The following is a 16,107-nucleotide window of genomic DNA, read 5'->3' as shown; positions in this document are numbered from 1 at the left end:
CGAGTCAGATTTACTACTTTGTGTCTCAGATAGCAATTCCTCTATGGGATTCTTTTAGAGCATCGTGATTTCTGTAGAACAAACACTCTCCTTTTAAGTTTGCAGCAGGTCATAAGACAGTCTTCATAGCTCTGGATGTATATGTGCTGAGAGGAATAGTAGCACTTCCTTAACACTTTGATTTAAAAAAAAATCATAGCTAATAAGAATTAATTACTTTGCTGGTGTTTGGGTTTTTTCTTCCTCTTCTCTGGGCCAGGCAGTATGGTCTTCAAACCAGTGATGGGGAAGTAACAAGGAAATTATAGACTTTGACCAGCCAGAAATTTCCCAGGATCAAATGCAGAGGAGTAACACTAAAATGTCTGGCTAAAGGCACTCAGAAAAATCAGTCCTGGCACTCCAAGGTGGTGCTGATGATATAAATACTGCAGCATTTGAGTTTTCTGTGTTCTCTTTAAGTGTTTTTCCACAAAATACCCTCTGTTGTAGGGAACAGCAGACACTGGACACCATTAAAAATTTGGCCCTGTATAAAGTGCCTAAGAAAATCTGTTAAAAAAAAACCACCATAATTGCAGTAGGGATCAAAATGTTCATAGTCGTGCTTTATCTCTAATCTTCTTTTGTCAGCGAATTGCTGTGGTGGGTTGATACTGAAGGAGTTAAAGAAACAATAACAACAGAAGCTAATAAAATTGCCATTCATTAAGTTTTATCAGACAGCTAGTGGCTATTCCAACGACAGTGCCCACATTGGTAGATATACTTTAGAGGGGAAAGGCTGCAAGTAATCAATAAATTTGAAAGGAGCAGCAGAGCTGTTTTCCATAGCGGACAACTGCATCCAGTTTCTGCCTACAGGGATCTGTACTTTTATCTAAAGAATGTATATCAGTTCTGATGAATGACATAGAGTGAGAAACAGAAGCCTGTGGCCGATCATGATGATGTTTAATGCAACTGGAATGGAAAAGTGTAGATGAAGACTGGGAGAAGGAGCTGTGGTTTTCCAAGCAACTACACTTCATTCACGTTCAGAGCATGGTGCTGCTTCTGCCCTCATTTTTGAGTGTTCAGAAGGAAGAAGAGAAGGCATTTTCATATCAAGCGGGAAGGGAAAATGGATAACAAATGGAAGATCAGATTTTCAAAGACACATAGGAAGGGAGGCTTCAAAGAGAGTTGGGCATCAAAATTCCTTTGGAAAAAAACGGTTCTCGCTCTTTAAGTACCTGCTGCAACATGAGAATGAGATCCCACACAAAGGCAGTCAAAGCTCCCCACTACGTGACTATCTGATGGGTAGCCATTAAAAAGGTTGTTTTAAGTCTGGTGAATGTAAATCCATCTTCACGGTTTCAAAAGGCAGCGCTGTGTAGTATGTTTGCAATATTATAGAATGGAGAAAAAAATGTTTTCAGTATTTTCTGAAGTAATTGTGGAGTAAGATGTTGAAATCCATAGAGAGGGTATGACCTGGTCATTGTTATGGCACATGATATAGATTTCTGTAAGTAAATTATACGTTGAGTATTCGTTGGAATTTTAACAGTACTTTGTAGCACTCAAAATAGTCTTTCAGTGTTGCAATCAAGCCTGCACATTGGCAGTGAATGATTTCATTGACAGTAAATAATTTTGTGTAAGTTATTTATAATTTTTAATAGTTATTCAGAATTTTGTGTACTTTGGGATGCAAAGTTGTGGTAGGTGATGGCAATCAGACAAAATGGTCTTCCTTTGGGAGATGCTTGGGTTCTGGTACCTTTTAATTGCTCATTTCTGGAGCTTCTGCCAGTTATGTATGCTGAAGTCTCTAGGCTTGTGTTTGTGATGCAGAGCCTAATTGAAGCTTGGAATTGGTACAGGGATAACTCCATATTTAGACATCCTGAAATAACAGCACAGTAAAGGTAAATCTAATCTTTGCATTTCAGTAGGGTGTTAGTATCAAGAACTATAGATGCTAACTTCTTTACTCAGCCCCAGAAGAGCGCAAGAGGACAGTTGTGTGGCCAGAGGCAAAGACTGCAGTGGTTCCAGCCCCCAGACTGCCAAAAGCAACCTAGGGGTCCATAGGGGCTAGTAATAATCTTCAACCTGCTGCCACTTCTGGAGGATAAAAATCAGATGCACATCACTGCCCATTTATGTGAAGGCAAGGGGCTGACTTGGACTGTCTTTTCTTCCCTGCTTTTTACCTCTTTCTTCTTGCTGTATTACATTGGCTTCCTTCCAGATGCTTTGTCTTATCTGTGCTTTTATTCTCCTGCTTCCCCAAGAGTCCTTCCGTCTGTTCTGAGCACATGTAGCATAATGCTCTATTATTCCTCTTTCATAGTTTTTTGGCCAGTGAAATAACTTGTCTACTCCTCTGTTGGCTCAGTCCAGCAACTCCTGTTGCAAGGTCTTGAGGAGGAGACTGGATAATAAATATCTATGTATTTATTGTCTTTTCTGTATGTATGTGCATCTGTTTGTGAAAGCTTCACCATTTTGTTTTCCCCCATAACATTTTCTTGAAAGGATGGACCTCATTTAAGTGAAAAGTTAATAGCAACACTGGTTCGCATGGACATTTCAGGGAAAGAAAATACTTCAAATGACAAATGACTTTAAAAAAAAAAAAAAGAAAAAAGAACATAACATCTTGGAAGCACCATCATTTTAATATCATTTATTGCTGCAAGCTTCTCATAAATGTGTTTGCAACACGTGCCGTTCCAGACTGTGGGTGGAGCGTGGTGGTGTGAGAGCACCCTCTGCGTGTGTCTGAGGGTGCCAGAGCCCCACTGGCACAGTGGCTTTGCACAGGCTGTGGGACATCAAGAACCTGTGAAGATATTCACTGCTTCACTGTAAACTGTAACTGCAACACATCGTGCTAGGTGCGGTGTCTCTCCAGTGAGACCAGCCTGTTATGCATGATCTCTGCATGTGTGCAACTGCATGATTGCGCAGCATAAGATAGAAGTATCATACGCCTGGCCAGTAATACAGATGAGAAGGAAATCCAGACCCTGCTGTTGCTGTGCTCCAGCAGAAGTTCCAGGGAACAGGAGTAGAACATCTTAGTCTAAGGTCGCACCTTAATAGACAATAGGGTGATACATGAAGAGCCTTAGCATAGCAACTTCAGAGGCTTGTGACTTGATGATTTAGCACTTGCATTTGCATCTTGTAATCTTCGGAGGGGTTTTGCTTATCACAGGTAGATAAAAACGCATGAAACTTGGTTACGCTTCAGGGTTAGCTGTGTCATCTGACCCCCGGTCAGTGAGAGAAGTACCTGCGCCACCTGGTTTGATGAGACAAGCTGGGGAGTTTGCTGCTGCTGCTGCTGGGTGGAGCGGAATGCAAGCTGGTGCTATCCCTCTTTGTCCAGGTGAATTTCGCTTTAAATCTGGCAGTCCTGGAGTTCAGGCCCTGGCTAAAAGTAGGGGATATTACTTCCCACTTATGAAAGGTCCCACCCGCTTTGTCATTCTGCTTCTGTCTTCGTGTCTCAGTCTGGCATCTAAATGGCAGAGCTGGCTTGACTTCTCCGTGATGCTCTCTGTTCACTTGAAGCCCTCCATGTTCCCAGAAGGTAGCTGAAGACAACTTTTGCCATTAATGGCTGGGACTGTGACATTACGTGGTCGTTCTGTCTGGCTTTGGTTAAAGAGTACGGATATTTTACATGGAGTATGTGTGTACTGTTACACATGTGCAGGGGAGTTGCCACAGTCAGATTCCCCATCTAGGAGTTAAGAAGGCAAAAAAAAAAAAAAAAAAAAGGAAATAGGCCATAACACGTCTAAAAAGGATTGTTTCTGGATATATGCTGCCTCCATTTGGACAGGAGAGATACAATCATTCAGTACAAATTGCCAAGTGAGTGTGAAGGGGTAAGAACCTTAGTTTGACTCAGATATTCTCATCTCCTAACTGCAGTGAATGAGACTAGTTTAAGCCATGACTGTACTTGTCAGATGAATATCCAGGTTAAATCTTGATTAGCAGCTGCAACTACTGTCAAAACTTGTCTCCACCCAGATGTCTTTGAATTTTCTTTCTGATTTTGCTTTGTAGTGGTGATGCCATTCCTTTGTAAATTTAAGGGGTTTACTGCTAGATGAGCAGGTGCAATGATGTTAAAGCTCTTTCAGTTGTAATGCATAACGTAAGAGGAAGATGAAGGTCATGGGGGAGCTGTGCATGCAGTGAAAGCTAGGTGTTAGCTGCAGCCCAAATACTGCAGAAATTTTGAAGCCTCCTCACATCAGAGGAGGGGAGAGCAGGAAACAGTCTGGGCTTGAACTAGAATGTGCTGCTTTGAGCAGGGACTTTCTTTGAAAACAAAACATAAATTTAGGCTGGAAATTACCTGGTAGTAATTACCTTCTGGTAATTTCCAGACAATGAGATTCAGGAAGAGTCCTCTGCCTTCAGAAGCAGGAGCAAGTAAGTTTATCTGGCTTCACTGTCAGGAGCTGATGATTTGATAGTCTGTGATAAAAAGAGAAAATAATGTCCTGGATAGGAATTACTACAATTGAGTAACCTGTTTATAAGTAACCTGTAAGCTTTAGTAACCTGTTTATAATTGCAAGATTCTTCAGTGCAAACAGAGGAGAGTTTGAATAAAGTAATGGAAAATAACATCAGCTTAGAGATTGAAGGTAGAATTTTTGTCCCGTCGTTAGTGACAATTATCTTTGAGCTTTCAGGTGAGCTTTGGGCTTCTAGTGGGTACAGAAAGAGGATGGTATCAAGCAAAACAGTGTATGAACAGTAATGGATACATAAATACTTAATCAAGATATCTACCTGGTGTTTAGCTGCTAACATTATTTGAAGATGTAACCTTGAGACAAACCGAAATAGGGCTAGAAATTGTATTTATATGTATGTCTATAAACAAACAAAAAGCCTCGCTTACTTTGTTGAGACTCTTTGTGCCCCATGAATGCTGAGAGCTGTCAGCCAGGAATGATTTCATTTTGCCCACTTACTCGTATAATACAAAGAATATAACATTACAGTATTACTTCAGTCTTAAAACTGCAAAATTAAAACTGATTTAATGTCAGCCATGTTTACAATATTTCTATTCTGGTTTAATGGATATGGCATAGCTGTTAACGAAGACTAGTTCAGTAGAGCAAGCCTTATGTATTTTAGATAATCAAAGTAATTTTAAAAAGATATTTAAAAACCTTACTTTTTGCATGCTTGAAGGTGCAATCTTTGTGATGTATTCATATGACTTCTGTGTTAGGAATGCCCAAATTTTAGGTCTTTAAATCCATACTTAGAACAGCTAGCATCTCATTCCTCATAGCACTCTTTACTGCTACATATACCAGACAAGCTGTGAACTCAGAAAGTTGTTACTTGGCCAATCAACCACATGAACTTGTGGGTTCTGGTCTGAAGTTCTCTCTCTGAGTGGAGTTCAGAAACTGCCATGTAAGTAATTTTTAACCACCTTTTATAATATGGCTGACAAAACAGGGCACATTGCACTTGCAAGCTCTGAGTATCTTAAGAAGAAGTACCTTGACAATCGATACAATGTCAGATCAGAAGTTAGGCTATCTCAGAATTTTTGTGCTTTTTATTTGGAGCTAGTATGTGGGTTATTATCTGCTACTCCTATTTTTTTCTAGAATTCTGTTGCGTTTTCTTACGCAGTTTCTTTTTAAATCTTGTTTTTAGAATCTCATAAATGACTAGAAAAGAAAAATAAGGAGGAAAACGATCTCTGTTGACATAGCTTCTTAAGCTCCTTGTTATATAAACCAAATCTATATCAGTAATTCTAAATAACTGTTGAATTTTTGCAGAGTAGGAATATGTTAGATTTCTTCCTTAACTTCTTATTGATAATCTGTTTTATAACAGGAGTGATTTTGCCGGCACTAAAACTTAGTAGCGCATTGCTAATCAGAGCCTGTCTCTATAATGCAAGTCTGATAATTCTGCACCTCTGTAAAGGTCTGTTTTGATGAAGAAGCAGCAGAAATGGAAACTCTCCCGTTTCACTTTCTGCGGTCTCTGCCACGAGCATGCTGTTAACAGTTACAGGCAAGCTTGCACCATGTTCTGTGTAGATGTGGCAACATTCCCACTCATTGCCCAGTGTCATCCTGTGAAAGGTTAGGACGTGTTGCAGAAACATTAATTGTTGTGGAAAATGCAGAGAGCTGAAAACCAGAGCATGCTTAAGGAGCATGCGTCAGGGCCAGTCAGGGCCAGTTCCGTGCCGGTCCAAAGCCTTGCTTCCTTGGACGGCTCCATACGTCTCTCATGATAGACATGGATTACTGATGTGCTACTGTGATAGACTGGCAGACTTGTAACCTTAGGCAATGCCTTTGCAGCTCTTTTTCCCCGTGATTCTGGGGTGAAATATGCTCCATTGCAGGTCAGTTTTTGCCTTGGGCAAATGAGAAACCTTCCTTTGCAGTGAGAATACACGTGGTAAATATTTCCAATGGGTAAAACCATGGCTGTTCTCAGTTTATTTCTTTGTATAGCAAGCTTTGATTATCTTGAAAGATGTTTAGGCTCAGATAGAAGGAAATAGGCAGTCATTTTCTGGCATTTTGATTAAAATGCTTGGGGAACGGAGGGCTTTTGTGTTCCTATCCATCTTTATTAAATTCTCAACTAGCTACGGTGCAAAGGTCCATTAAGGTCATAGTTGTTCCTAAAGACGGCATAATAGGGCTTATTTCTTATCAGCCTACTAATGGGTATCCAGATCAGGAATAATGTGAACAGCCTTTCTTATCCTGTTTTTCATTTATTCAGGAAATACAACAGCTGAGAGAGGAGACATAAGGAACAGTTGTTATGAAAAATTTGTGAGCACCTCTGTCAGCAGCTAGAATTCATTTCCATGAAGAAGGCACTGCATTGTATTTCATGTATGTCATCCTGTATCTTCAAAAGTAGTATGTCTAGTAAACAGCATTCAGTTACAAATATTGTTGCATGGAAGTATTGCTCATGAGTCATAGAGACAGAAATTCCATTTTGATGAAGTTTTCCCCCAAATGGTATCTGAGATCCAGATAGGTGCAAAGGCATGCGAAGTAGGCTTTTAAACCAATGGCAAAAGAGGCATTTACATCCACTTGGAAAGAAATTATCCTAAAAACCTTTATCAAAACCAAATGATGCTGTAGGTCTCTATATTGTATGAGCTGGCTCAGCATAGCTCTTGGACTGCTAGTTTGCAGTGATCCAAACAATGATATTTTATTTTATAAGGAATATAGAAGAATTGTTTCTCCAGTAGAGAAGAGGGGAAGAGTTTGGAGAAAGCATATACTGAAATCTTCCACCCTTGACCCCAAGTTAGGTTGATCTGTCTCATCTTCCTCTCTTTTCCTCCCCTGCAGCTGCCAGCTATAGAGAAAAGCATCTTTCACTGTTATTTCCAAAAGTATAATAGCGTTATGGAAATTGGTTCAGAAGACTTGCAAATTTTGGGGAAAGCTGGAGTAGTCTATGAGGGAAGTATTAGTCTGACCATAAAATGTAGCTGTGATAAACTTGTAAGAAAAAGCAGAAGATAATGTAGATGCTCTAATTCCTGGTATTTAGATTAACAAATGGTGTAGAACTTGCTGTAAAGATCTGGTAGTTTCTGGAAAATTACTTGGGATAGACACTTTGCAACAAATATTTTGTTGCATCTGTGTGTTAGACTTTCAGTATTTAGTTATGAAATGGATGTTGCATATCTTACATGCTGTGTTTTTAAGAAATACGTTTGTATTAGAGTTGTAGTTCAGATCATGAGTGCACTCTTGAAGTGAACCTCTTGACCACCCTTTCTTACCGCATGTTAAATCACCTTGTGGAGTCTCTTGGACTTCACCTCTTTCAAAAAAAGGTGCTCTGCAGGAGCGCAGCTAATGTTCTCCAGCTGCTGATGGGTGCTCACTCCTTGCGACAACGCTAAACCTAGCACGAATAACCGCCCCAAAAATGCCTAAAGTGTGGATACTGGACTATCTGCACCAACCATTTCACTCCATGAAACTTTTCTTACTGGGCTGCACTTCTTGCTAATGCAGACATAGCAGAGTTTTGTGTGGACCTAGTATTGATCTCCCGAGTTAGCGTGTGCAGACAAAAACATCCTGCATGAGAAACAAAAGAAAATAGTGGGTGATTAGTAAAATCTTGAGCGATTGCATATAAATCCTGTGGATGAGGTCAGGTGAAGGAAATAGTGAGGCATGCGGAAATAAGAATTTGGATTGGCAAGGAAAGATCCTTTGTCAAAAGGGGAAAGCGCCTCTGCCTCTCCCTTTCCAAACCTGGCACCAAAAGGGTTTCTGCCAGTGATGGTTGCAATTCCTCAACACGTATGTATTGACAAACATACATGCATACACGCACACCTATGTCAAGATGACACCAAGGCTTTACATGTCAAATGGGGTGCAGTTTGCCTTGGTTTTCTCAGATTCACCTTTTGCAGCATTACTGAGCTCCCTCGCTGAAAGGTCAGGTATGCACCAGCTCTGGTGCGTGGGAAGTGGTGACTGTGTGTGTCAACAAGAGCGAAAGCGGGGTGGGATGTTGATAGTAAGATCAGCTCTGTTGTTTTCTGAAACATCATCCTCAGTTGCTTTTGGTGCAACAAGTTGCTGTAACTCCAAAAGCTAGGTATGTAAAAATGGATTTGCCGTGCTGATCTGATGGCTCCTTGGGAGTAGGTATTGTGCCTGTCTGCATCCATGCCAGGTCAGCCCTATCCTTGCTCCATGGATCAGAATACTGTCGTTACTGAGATTGCGCTGCAGTAACAGAAAGGGAGGTTTGCTTATTTACTTGAGGCTTTATTAGAAGTCATTAATTAATAATTAATTATGAAGCAGCATGAGCCAGGAGAGAATCTCTCTTACTGTCATTCTTTTTTTACTCTCTGACAGCCATGTTGGGTTGCGGGTGCAGAGGTGATAAAATGTAAAAGCATTCTTTGAAGTATTTGGTGAGGACTGTGTCCCCTTTGCTTATTCAGTGTTGCTGAGTATAAAGTTGGTTTTCATTCTGAGAGGAGAAGTCCACCACGAGGGAAGTGTTTTACTTCATCACAAATTCTTATTTTTCCTCTGAAATGTTATTTGGATGGAAAAAAAATTTGAACAGTCCTCAGAGAAACCCATTTTAAAAAAATTTCCTTTTTTGTCTTATTCAAATTCCTGTCTTTCAAGTCTGTAAATGTCTGTGTGACCTGATCTAAATGTGGACCCTTATTGTTGGGTCTGCAGGATTAAGAGGAATCAGGACAGGTGCAGAGAGTTGCATGGGGACTTCTGGTTTGTTAACAGTGGCTCTTATTCCTTGGGGACAGAAATAACCCTCCTGATCATTTTAAATGTATGTGTAAATCATAGCTGCCAGTACTTTGCATTATTTGTATACACAAATACATAAAATGCAAAATATCGATAGCCATGATTTAAAACATTTTTGGCACATTTTTGTTTTATTGCATTTGTGGCTGTAGTGAGTGTGTGTGCATGCGTGTGCAAGAATATTAGGTGCATATAGAATATATTTTATTTATATTTCTATAGTTAAAACAGAACCAATGAGCAGCAGTGAGATTGCTACTACTACTACCACAGACGGGTCTTTAGACAATTTCTCAGGATCAGGTAAGGAATAAACAAAGGTTTTAAGCTCAGCATTTTTTCATTTACTATTTTCTTATCCCATGTGGTCTAAACCTGTGCACAGCTGTTAAAAAGCCTTGTGCACTTTGCAGCTTATGCCTGTTTCTGTTCGTCTTACTCAGACAGTGTAAGTCAATAGGAGTTTTCCCCGAGTAAGGAGCATTACAGCATCAGGCTTATTAATCTCTATTGGTGTCTTCAGTGGGAGTCTCACTAGGGAGTATTCTGGCCCAGAGTAATTACTCTTTTGTCTTCTGTAAGTAAACATACCTGCCTCTGTGATTAGTGTTGTAATTGAGGGGTAGGTCTTCCTCATTTATTGTAATTTATTATTATCAAGGTATTCATTCTTTGGTCAGGCTTTTTTTCTTCCTGGAAGCCAAACACATCTTCGCTTCTAACAGACAGGAGACAAACACTGTGAGAAAATCCTAAGATGTTTGCACAGTTTTGCATACCTATGGATTAACTGTGGTATTTCTAGCACATTGTTTTTATGGTGCAAATCAAATAAAAAAGGATCTAGTACTATGTTGTGGGATTATATTTCCAGACTAGCAAAATTTGACATCTCGCAACCAGTCAGGCTCCAAGTAGCCAGCCCTTTTCTGGTCTTGTCACAGCCTCCATTTTCTGCGCATGCTGTGGAGTATGAAAGTATCAAACTTGAAAGGCAAAAAAAGGTTTCTAGAGTCTTTTAAATCTCTGAAAGAAGAAAAGGTAGTGTGTTTGATTGTAGCTACGTACATCTGTGGTGATCTGACTAAAGGTCGGACTGTAACGTTTGACGTATCTGCAGCCTCACAGGCCACAGAAAAGAAAAACTATCAGGTGTGGAAGGCACGGAAAGAGATTCCCTGCTTCCCTCCGCACATCGCGAGTGCTCCCGGAGTGTAAAGATGATGGATTTTCCCTGTAGTTGGCCAGGAAAGGGGTAGCTGGCGAAGGGTAATTATCCGTGCCTTGTTTATTTCCAAGTACTTAGCAATAGGGCCTGTTGTTTCTCCGGCTGTCTGATTTTACAGTAGTCTCATAACCTGCTGCTGACCCCTTCCTGGAAAAGGCTTCAAACCCCACCTTGGGACCTGGAGAAGAAATGGCACCCAAACGGTAACCAGAGAGGGAAGGGCTCCCGAAAATAACGCCCAGAGCGGAGCACGCCAGCACATCCGCCACGCTCTCGGCAGCACCCAAAAATACCGAAAGAAATCAGGACGGGTTGGCGTAAAGCTCTGTGTCAGCAGCGGCTGGGCTGCCGGCGGCGAAGCTCACTGTTTCGCCTCCTGGGCTTAAGCGTTTCACTAAGAACATTTGCACGAGGGACATCTTTATGCAATACTGACTGTTTTGAAGGTCTGAAAGCATTTTAGAAAGCAGATAAGGTGGGAGAAAAGAGGAGGAAGTGTAATATGGTAATACATCTTCTGTATTATGGAATTTTTTTTTTTTTAAAAAAAAAAAGAGGCACGTGCTCTGAAGTTGGCCATATGTTTTCAATTGAGGCACGCATAAAGCTCCTTCATAAAATGTAGGTCTTAAAAATTCTAAAAGTTAATAAAAATGTTGCACTTGAGATATCAATAATCCTTTGAAAATATGAAGGGAAATGTTTCCATTAGGAAATAGGTTGTTTGCATTGAAAATGTTGTCTGTGTGCGAGCAAAGAATAAACTATGGCTCAGGAGTTGTACAAAGGGGCAATTTAGTATTTGAGATTTGTAATCAAGATTTTAATGTCAAGCATTCTTGTATAGTTCCTGATAAAATATTATTTTCTATCTAAGGTATCAATGATATTTGAATTTAATTAAAATCTTGTTAATACCCTGAAATTCTATTAGGAAAAAAATAATATTTGTCTTTGGTGTGTGTATTTACACTTCTGTGTGCTTTCTTTTCTCCTTGGTGCAGCAATTGGAAGCAGTGGTTTCAGCCCAAGACAAACACACCAGTTCTCCCCGCCACAGATTTACCCTTCCAAGTATGATATCTTTTAAAAATAATAATAGTAGTAGTAATAATAACTGAAATAGACAGATTTTAACCTCATTTAAAATAATAATTGGGTCCATCTGTTAGGTCATAATTTAAACCACAGCAGCTTCTAGGGAAAAAAAATATATTCTTTTTAAATGCTAAGAATGTATTTGAAAATATTTGGAAAGTTCTTATTTTACTTATTCTTTTATTATTGATTTCTTATTGTTGTTTTGTCTTTGTCTTACAGTTTCTGTTGTCTAGCACAGCCTATGATCATGTGTTAATGAAGTAGCAGGATTATAATAAGGCTAAAAATAAGTACACGCATGTCTGTCTAATGCAGTGTCTGTCCTATTTTCTGTCATTTGTAATCAATAGCAGACCATACCCACATATTCTTCCTACCCCCTCTTCACAAACGATGGCTGCGTATGGGCAGACACAGTTTACAACGGGGATGCAACAAGCTACAGCTTATGCCACTTACCCCCAGCCCGGCCAACCCTATGGAATCCCTTCATATGGTAAGAAAGCACGTCTGTGTTGTTTTATTCCCGGGGCAAATGGTTTTTAGATCAAGATTACGTGACCCTTGCGTTAGTACTTAGTGGGACAGCTGTGCTCTCGAGCATTTCTTGTGGGAGACTGGTAATTTCCCCATTGGAGTGCGTGATGCTTAATTTCTGTATTAAAGAGCTAAGAAGCTGCTCAAGAGGATGACTCTGTTTTGGGATCAAGTAGAGAGATTCATTAGGGTTTTACTGGTGATATTAAAAAACCAGCACTGAAATGGGAAAAGAGATCTAGGGACTTCCATTACACAGGCACAGCTCCTGGTGACTCGCCGAGGAGCTCTGTTCTCCAGCAACGCAGTAGGCTACATCGGTACGTAACAGTCTGAATTTCAGTTCATCCAGATTACTGGAACCCAAATGAATCAAACGAATCTGTGCTGATTTTCAGCAGGTGAAAAACTGATTCCAAAAGACCCCCACCAAAAAAGTCTCACTTTCAATGTTTTAAAACTCCCTGGAGGTGAAAATTGAGGTAAATTGCCACTAAAGCTCTGTCTGCCTGATGAAGGAGATAGTACTAAGTAGCAAGTATTTCCAAAAAAATTTAATTTAAAAACAAGCTGCTGTGGGTGAGACCATTTTGCTGCCAGACTGTCTGCTGGCAGACCACATAGCAGTTCAGCAGCAAGGATGCATTATTAGAAAATAGGTCTTATATTCCTCTGGGGAAATATATTAAAAATATACAATCCACATGCTTTTAGCAGTATATTTTGTAAAGATACATTCAGGTAATGTAAATTTCATACCAAAAGGACAGAAGTCACAGTATAAGCTGTGCCCCTTAAAATCATTACAACTTTTAAATGCAAAACTGGTGAATCTTTCATTCTGAAATCTGCAAGTTGAAATCCACTGGCTCTCAAGTATATCCTACAACAGATTGTTGTGAACAGTAGGTACAAGAAATAGATTATTATTTCACCTTACTTTAAAAATTGTGTTTCATTAGTATATCATCAATAATTATGATCCAAGGAGGCATTCTTCCTGTGGCTATAGCCTTGATTACTTACTGCCAAAAATATGGTTATAAACATAAATTGGATGTTTCAGTTTCAGTTCCATTCCACATATTTTAAACTTACACAAACAAAATACTTTAAGGATATTTAAACTTCGTTTTCAAGACTACAGAGGTGGGGATTTTTCTCACCACCCCCACAAGCTCGTGTGGCTGACGAGAGCTCATCTGCTATTTCCAGCTGGATCAGGTGGTGTGATAACAGACGACCCCTTTCCCCACCACACTTCTCTTGAACCATTTCTCCTGCGGACACCTCGTGTTCATACTTGGCTGGCTGCTGTGGCTTGGACAGCCCAAACAGTGACTTTTTTGTTTTTTGCTTGGTTCCTCTGGATGAAATCCTGACCTCACTGAAGTCAGCTATAAAACTCCCACTGCCTTCAGCAAGGCCTTGATTTCACTACTTGAGTTTAGCTGTCTCGCTGTCGTCGGAGCTATAATTGAGAGTTGCTTTACTTGGCAACTGCTCACCGGGGGTTAACATGCCTGCCTGCTCTTTTGTTTTGTTTTGTTTTTTTTGCCCACTCCATCCCCTGCGCCTAGGACTTCGGATAATTTTGCCTAACGTTTTACATTGCAGAGCTGCTTTAGACCGCTGAAGCCCCCAGCTCCCCAGCCAAGTGGATTTTAGTGCGTTTTGTTCTTTTCAGACAGCGCCTCGTGACTGGGGCTAAGGTGCTCCTCGCTGATGTATTTTGTAGGGGTAATGCTGAAAAGCAAATACCTATTCAAAAGTTTTGGGACCTAACACCATATATATTTTTGCACGTTTAAGGCACATCATGGAATCCGTGCTCCCAGAATAAATAACCTGGGGAAGGCTGGGACGCTCGTTTGCAGCAGGCAAGAACCGAAGCCTTGTTTAGAGCCAAAATTCTCCTCTTTGGCCTGCAGCTTAGACCCCACGTACCGTCTGCCTTGCCTTTCTCTCGTCCAGACAGAGAGCTTCCAGCAAGCTCTAAGGAGAGGAGACTTAGGACATACGTGAAAGCAAAAACTCTGAGCTGGAGTGGGGGGCTTCTTTACTCTGGGACTTTACTCTGGAAGAAAAAGCACTTGCGAATTCCCATGTCAACCTGCCTCGAGTTTTCTCTCTAGGGCAGAGTTTGGGGAGGTGCTGTCTCGAGTGCACCTCCAGCCTCCCGGTTTTCCCAGTCCCCCACCTCAGCGTGGGGCAGCCGTGCAGGCAGGAAGGGGGGTGGAGGGGAATGCCACTGACAGACAGCTGCCTCCCAGGGGCTCCTGGCTCTGCTTCATCTGCAAAGCCCCTGAGGAGGCTGGAGAATTTCCTGAAGCTCCCTCCTCCTGCCTGCTGTGGTACCAGCACCTAGCAAAAGCTTCGCTTACCGACTTCTTGTCTTGCCAGATCCTGGCAGTCCCCTTATGTTTTCTCGCGGTCCTTCCCGCTTCCTTGCATACAGTAGACTTGGGAGAAGGAGAAGGGAGCATCGAGGTTTGATGAGTGAAGGCTTTCTGGGTGAGAGCAGGTGGGAAGAGTAAGTCCCAGGAGATGAAAGGCTCTTCATAGCATGGGGGTTTGCAAAAGGGCACCTCCGTGCCAAGTTGTCTTCACTCAAGTGGCATCCTCCTGCCACTGCCTCTGATCGTCTCCTCCCGCTTCGTCTGAGACGGAGAGTTGGAGCAGGCCGTTAAAGCTGGACTAGAAATTTAATGCTTGATTTAGTTGAACTTTCTCTGAGCCATATTTAATCGGTATTTCAGAAGTCCTGAAACAGACAACAAATAGAGATCGTTGATACCGAAACATCCCTAGCAGGAGTTTCCCCTTGGAAACGAGGTGTCAGATTTGTCATTGGGATTGTTTAATTGAAACATGAAACAGAAGAAGCAAGTAAGCATCAGGGAAAAACAAGCAAACAGGGTTAGTCTGGCAGTTAGCGGGTCTGGCAGAAGGAATTAAGGGTAATTAATGACAGCAGTTGAAAAATAATGATTTAAATGGCAGAAGAAAACATGCTGCCATTTGTATATAGGGAGATACTGAAGTTTTGCAAACACAGTAACTTCTCAGCACTCTCCTGCCTTCAAATGTTGTTGAATGTTGTTTAAAAAAAAATAAAAAAATTCAACCAGGAAATGGACTTAGATTAACAGTCATTTTCAAAGGAATGTCACTAATTCACACTTAGTTAATTCAGTTCAAATAAGGGTGGTTTCTGAACAATGAGGTATCACTGAATGCCACAGTGAAACTTAAGAGTATTGTATTACTTTTCTACTGCTTTGGCTATAATTATTTTTAAATGGTAGTTCATGTTGGGACAACCTTATAATTAAAACTAAGAGACAGAGGCTGAATTGTGTGTGTTTCCTCAGTGTTTCACGTGCTGATATTTACTTGCTTGTTGTCTTACAAATTGGGGGAAGAATCACTGAAGCTGGGAGGCAAGTCATTCATTTAATTGGACTTTGGATTCTTTTATTACTAAATTTGGAAATGAGAGAGTAATGTGATGTGTAATGGATTTCCCTGTCACTGTAGATTAATGACTCTCTGCTATGTTTTTCCCAGTTTCGGAGACTGCTTCAGCAATAGTTCCTGTCTATTAGGTGTTTATTTGTTAAAAGACTGCCTCCTATAGTGTTTAATTAGCTTTGAAAATCATCGTTACACATTAATGCTGCTAGTTCTCTTTATCCCCTTCTAATTCCTTAGAAAGCCATTGTACTCAGAGCCATGTAATTTTCACGTAGGAATATTATACAATGCAAATCTCAGTTATGTCATTAATGGGTGGATGGCAGGAGAGCTTGGCTATGCTATGCTTCATTAAAATCATATAAAGTTGCTAATCTACCTCTGTGAAATGTCATG

At 40.7% G+C, this 16,107-nt stretch overlaps 1 protein-coding gene across 7 annotated transcripts in view; it reads left to right on the top strand.

The window, feature by feature from the left end:
* EYA1 (EYA transcriptional coactivator and phosphatase 1) overlaps positions 1–16,107 on the top strand; it is a 93,332-nt gene that overhangs the window by 12,119 nt on the left and 65,106 nt on the right. For 6 of the 7 annotated variants that reach the window (XM_049824317.1, XM_049824349.1, XM_049824339.1 and 3 more), the window contains 3 exons: positions 9,591–9,671; positions 11,601–11,670; positions 12,048–12,193. In XM_049824317.1, coding sequence (XP_049680274.1) covers positions 9,591–9,671; positions 11,601–11,670; positions 12,048–12,193 — 297 coding nt within the window. The remainder of the gene's footprint in view (positions 1–9,590; positions 9,672–11,600; positions 11,671–12,047; positions 12,194–16,107) is intronic. The other variant, XM_049824358.1, reaches the window with a different exon arrangement.

This window comes from Accipiter gentilis, chromosome 2 (assembly GCF_929443795.1).
Source record: "Accipiter gentilis chromosome 2, bAccGen1.1, whole genome shotgun sequence".
NCBI classification, from domain to species: Eukaryota; Metazoa; Chordata; class Aves; order Accipitriformes; family Accipitridae; genus Astur; species Astur gentilis.
Note: the sequence above shows the minus strand (reverse complement) of the source record. Positions and strands in the feature narration are given on the sequence as shown.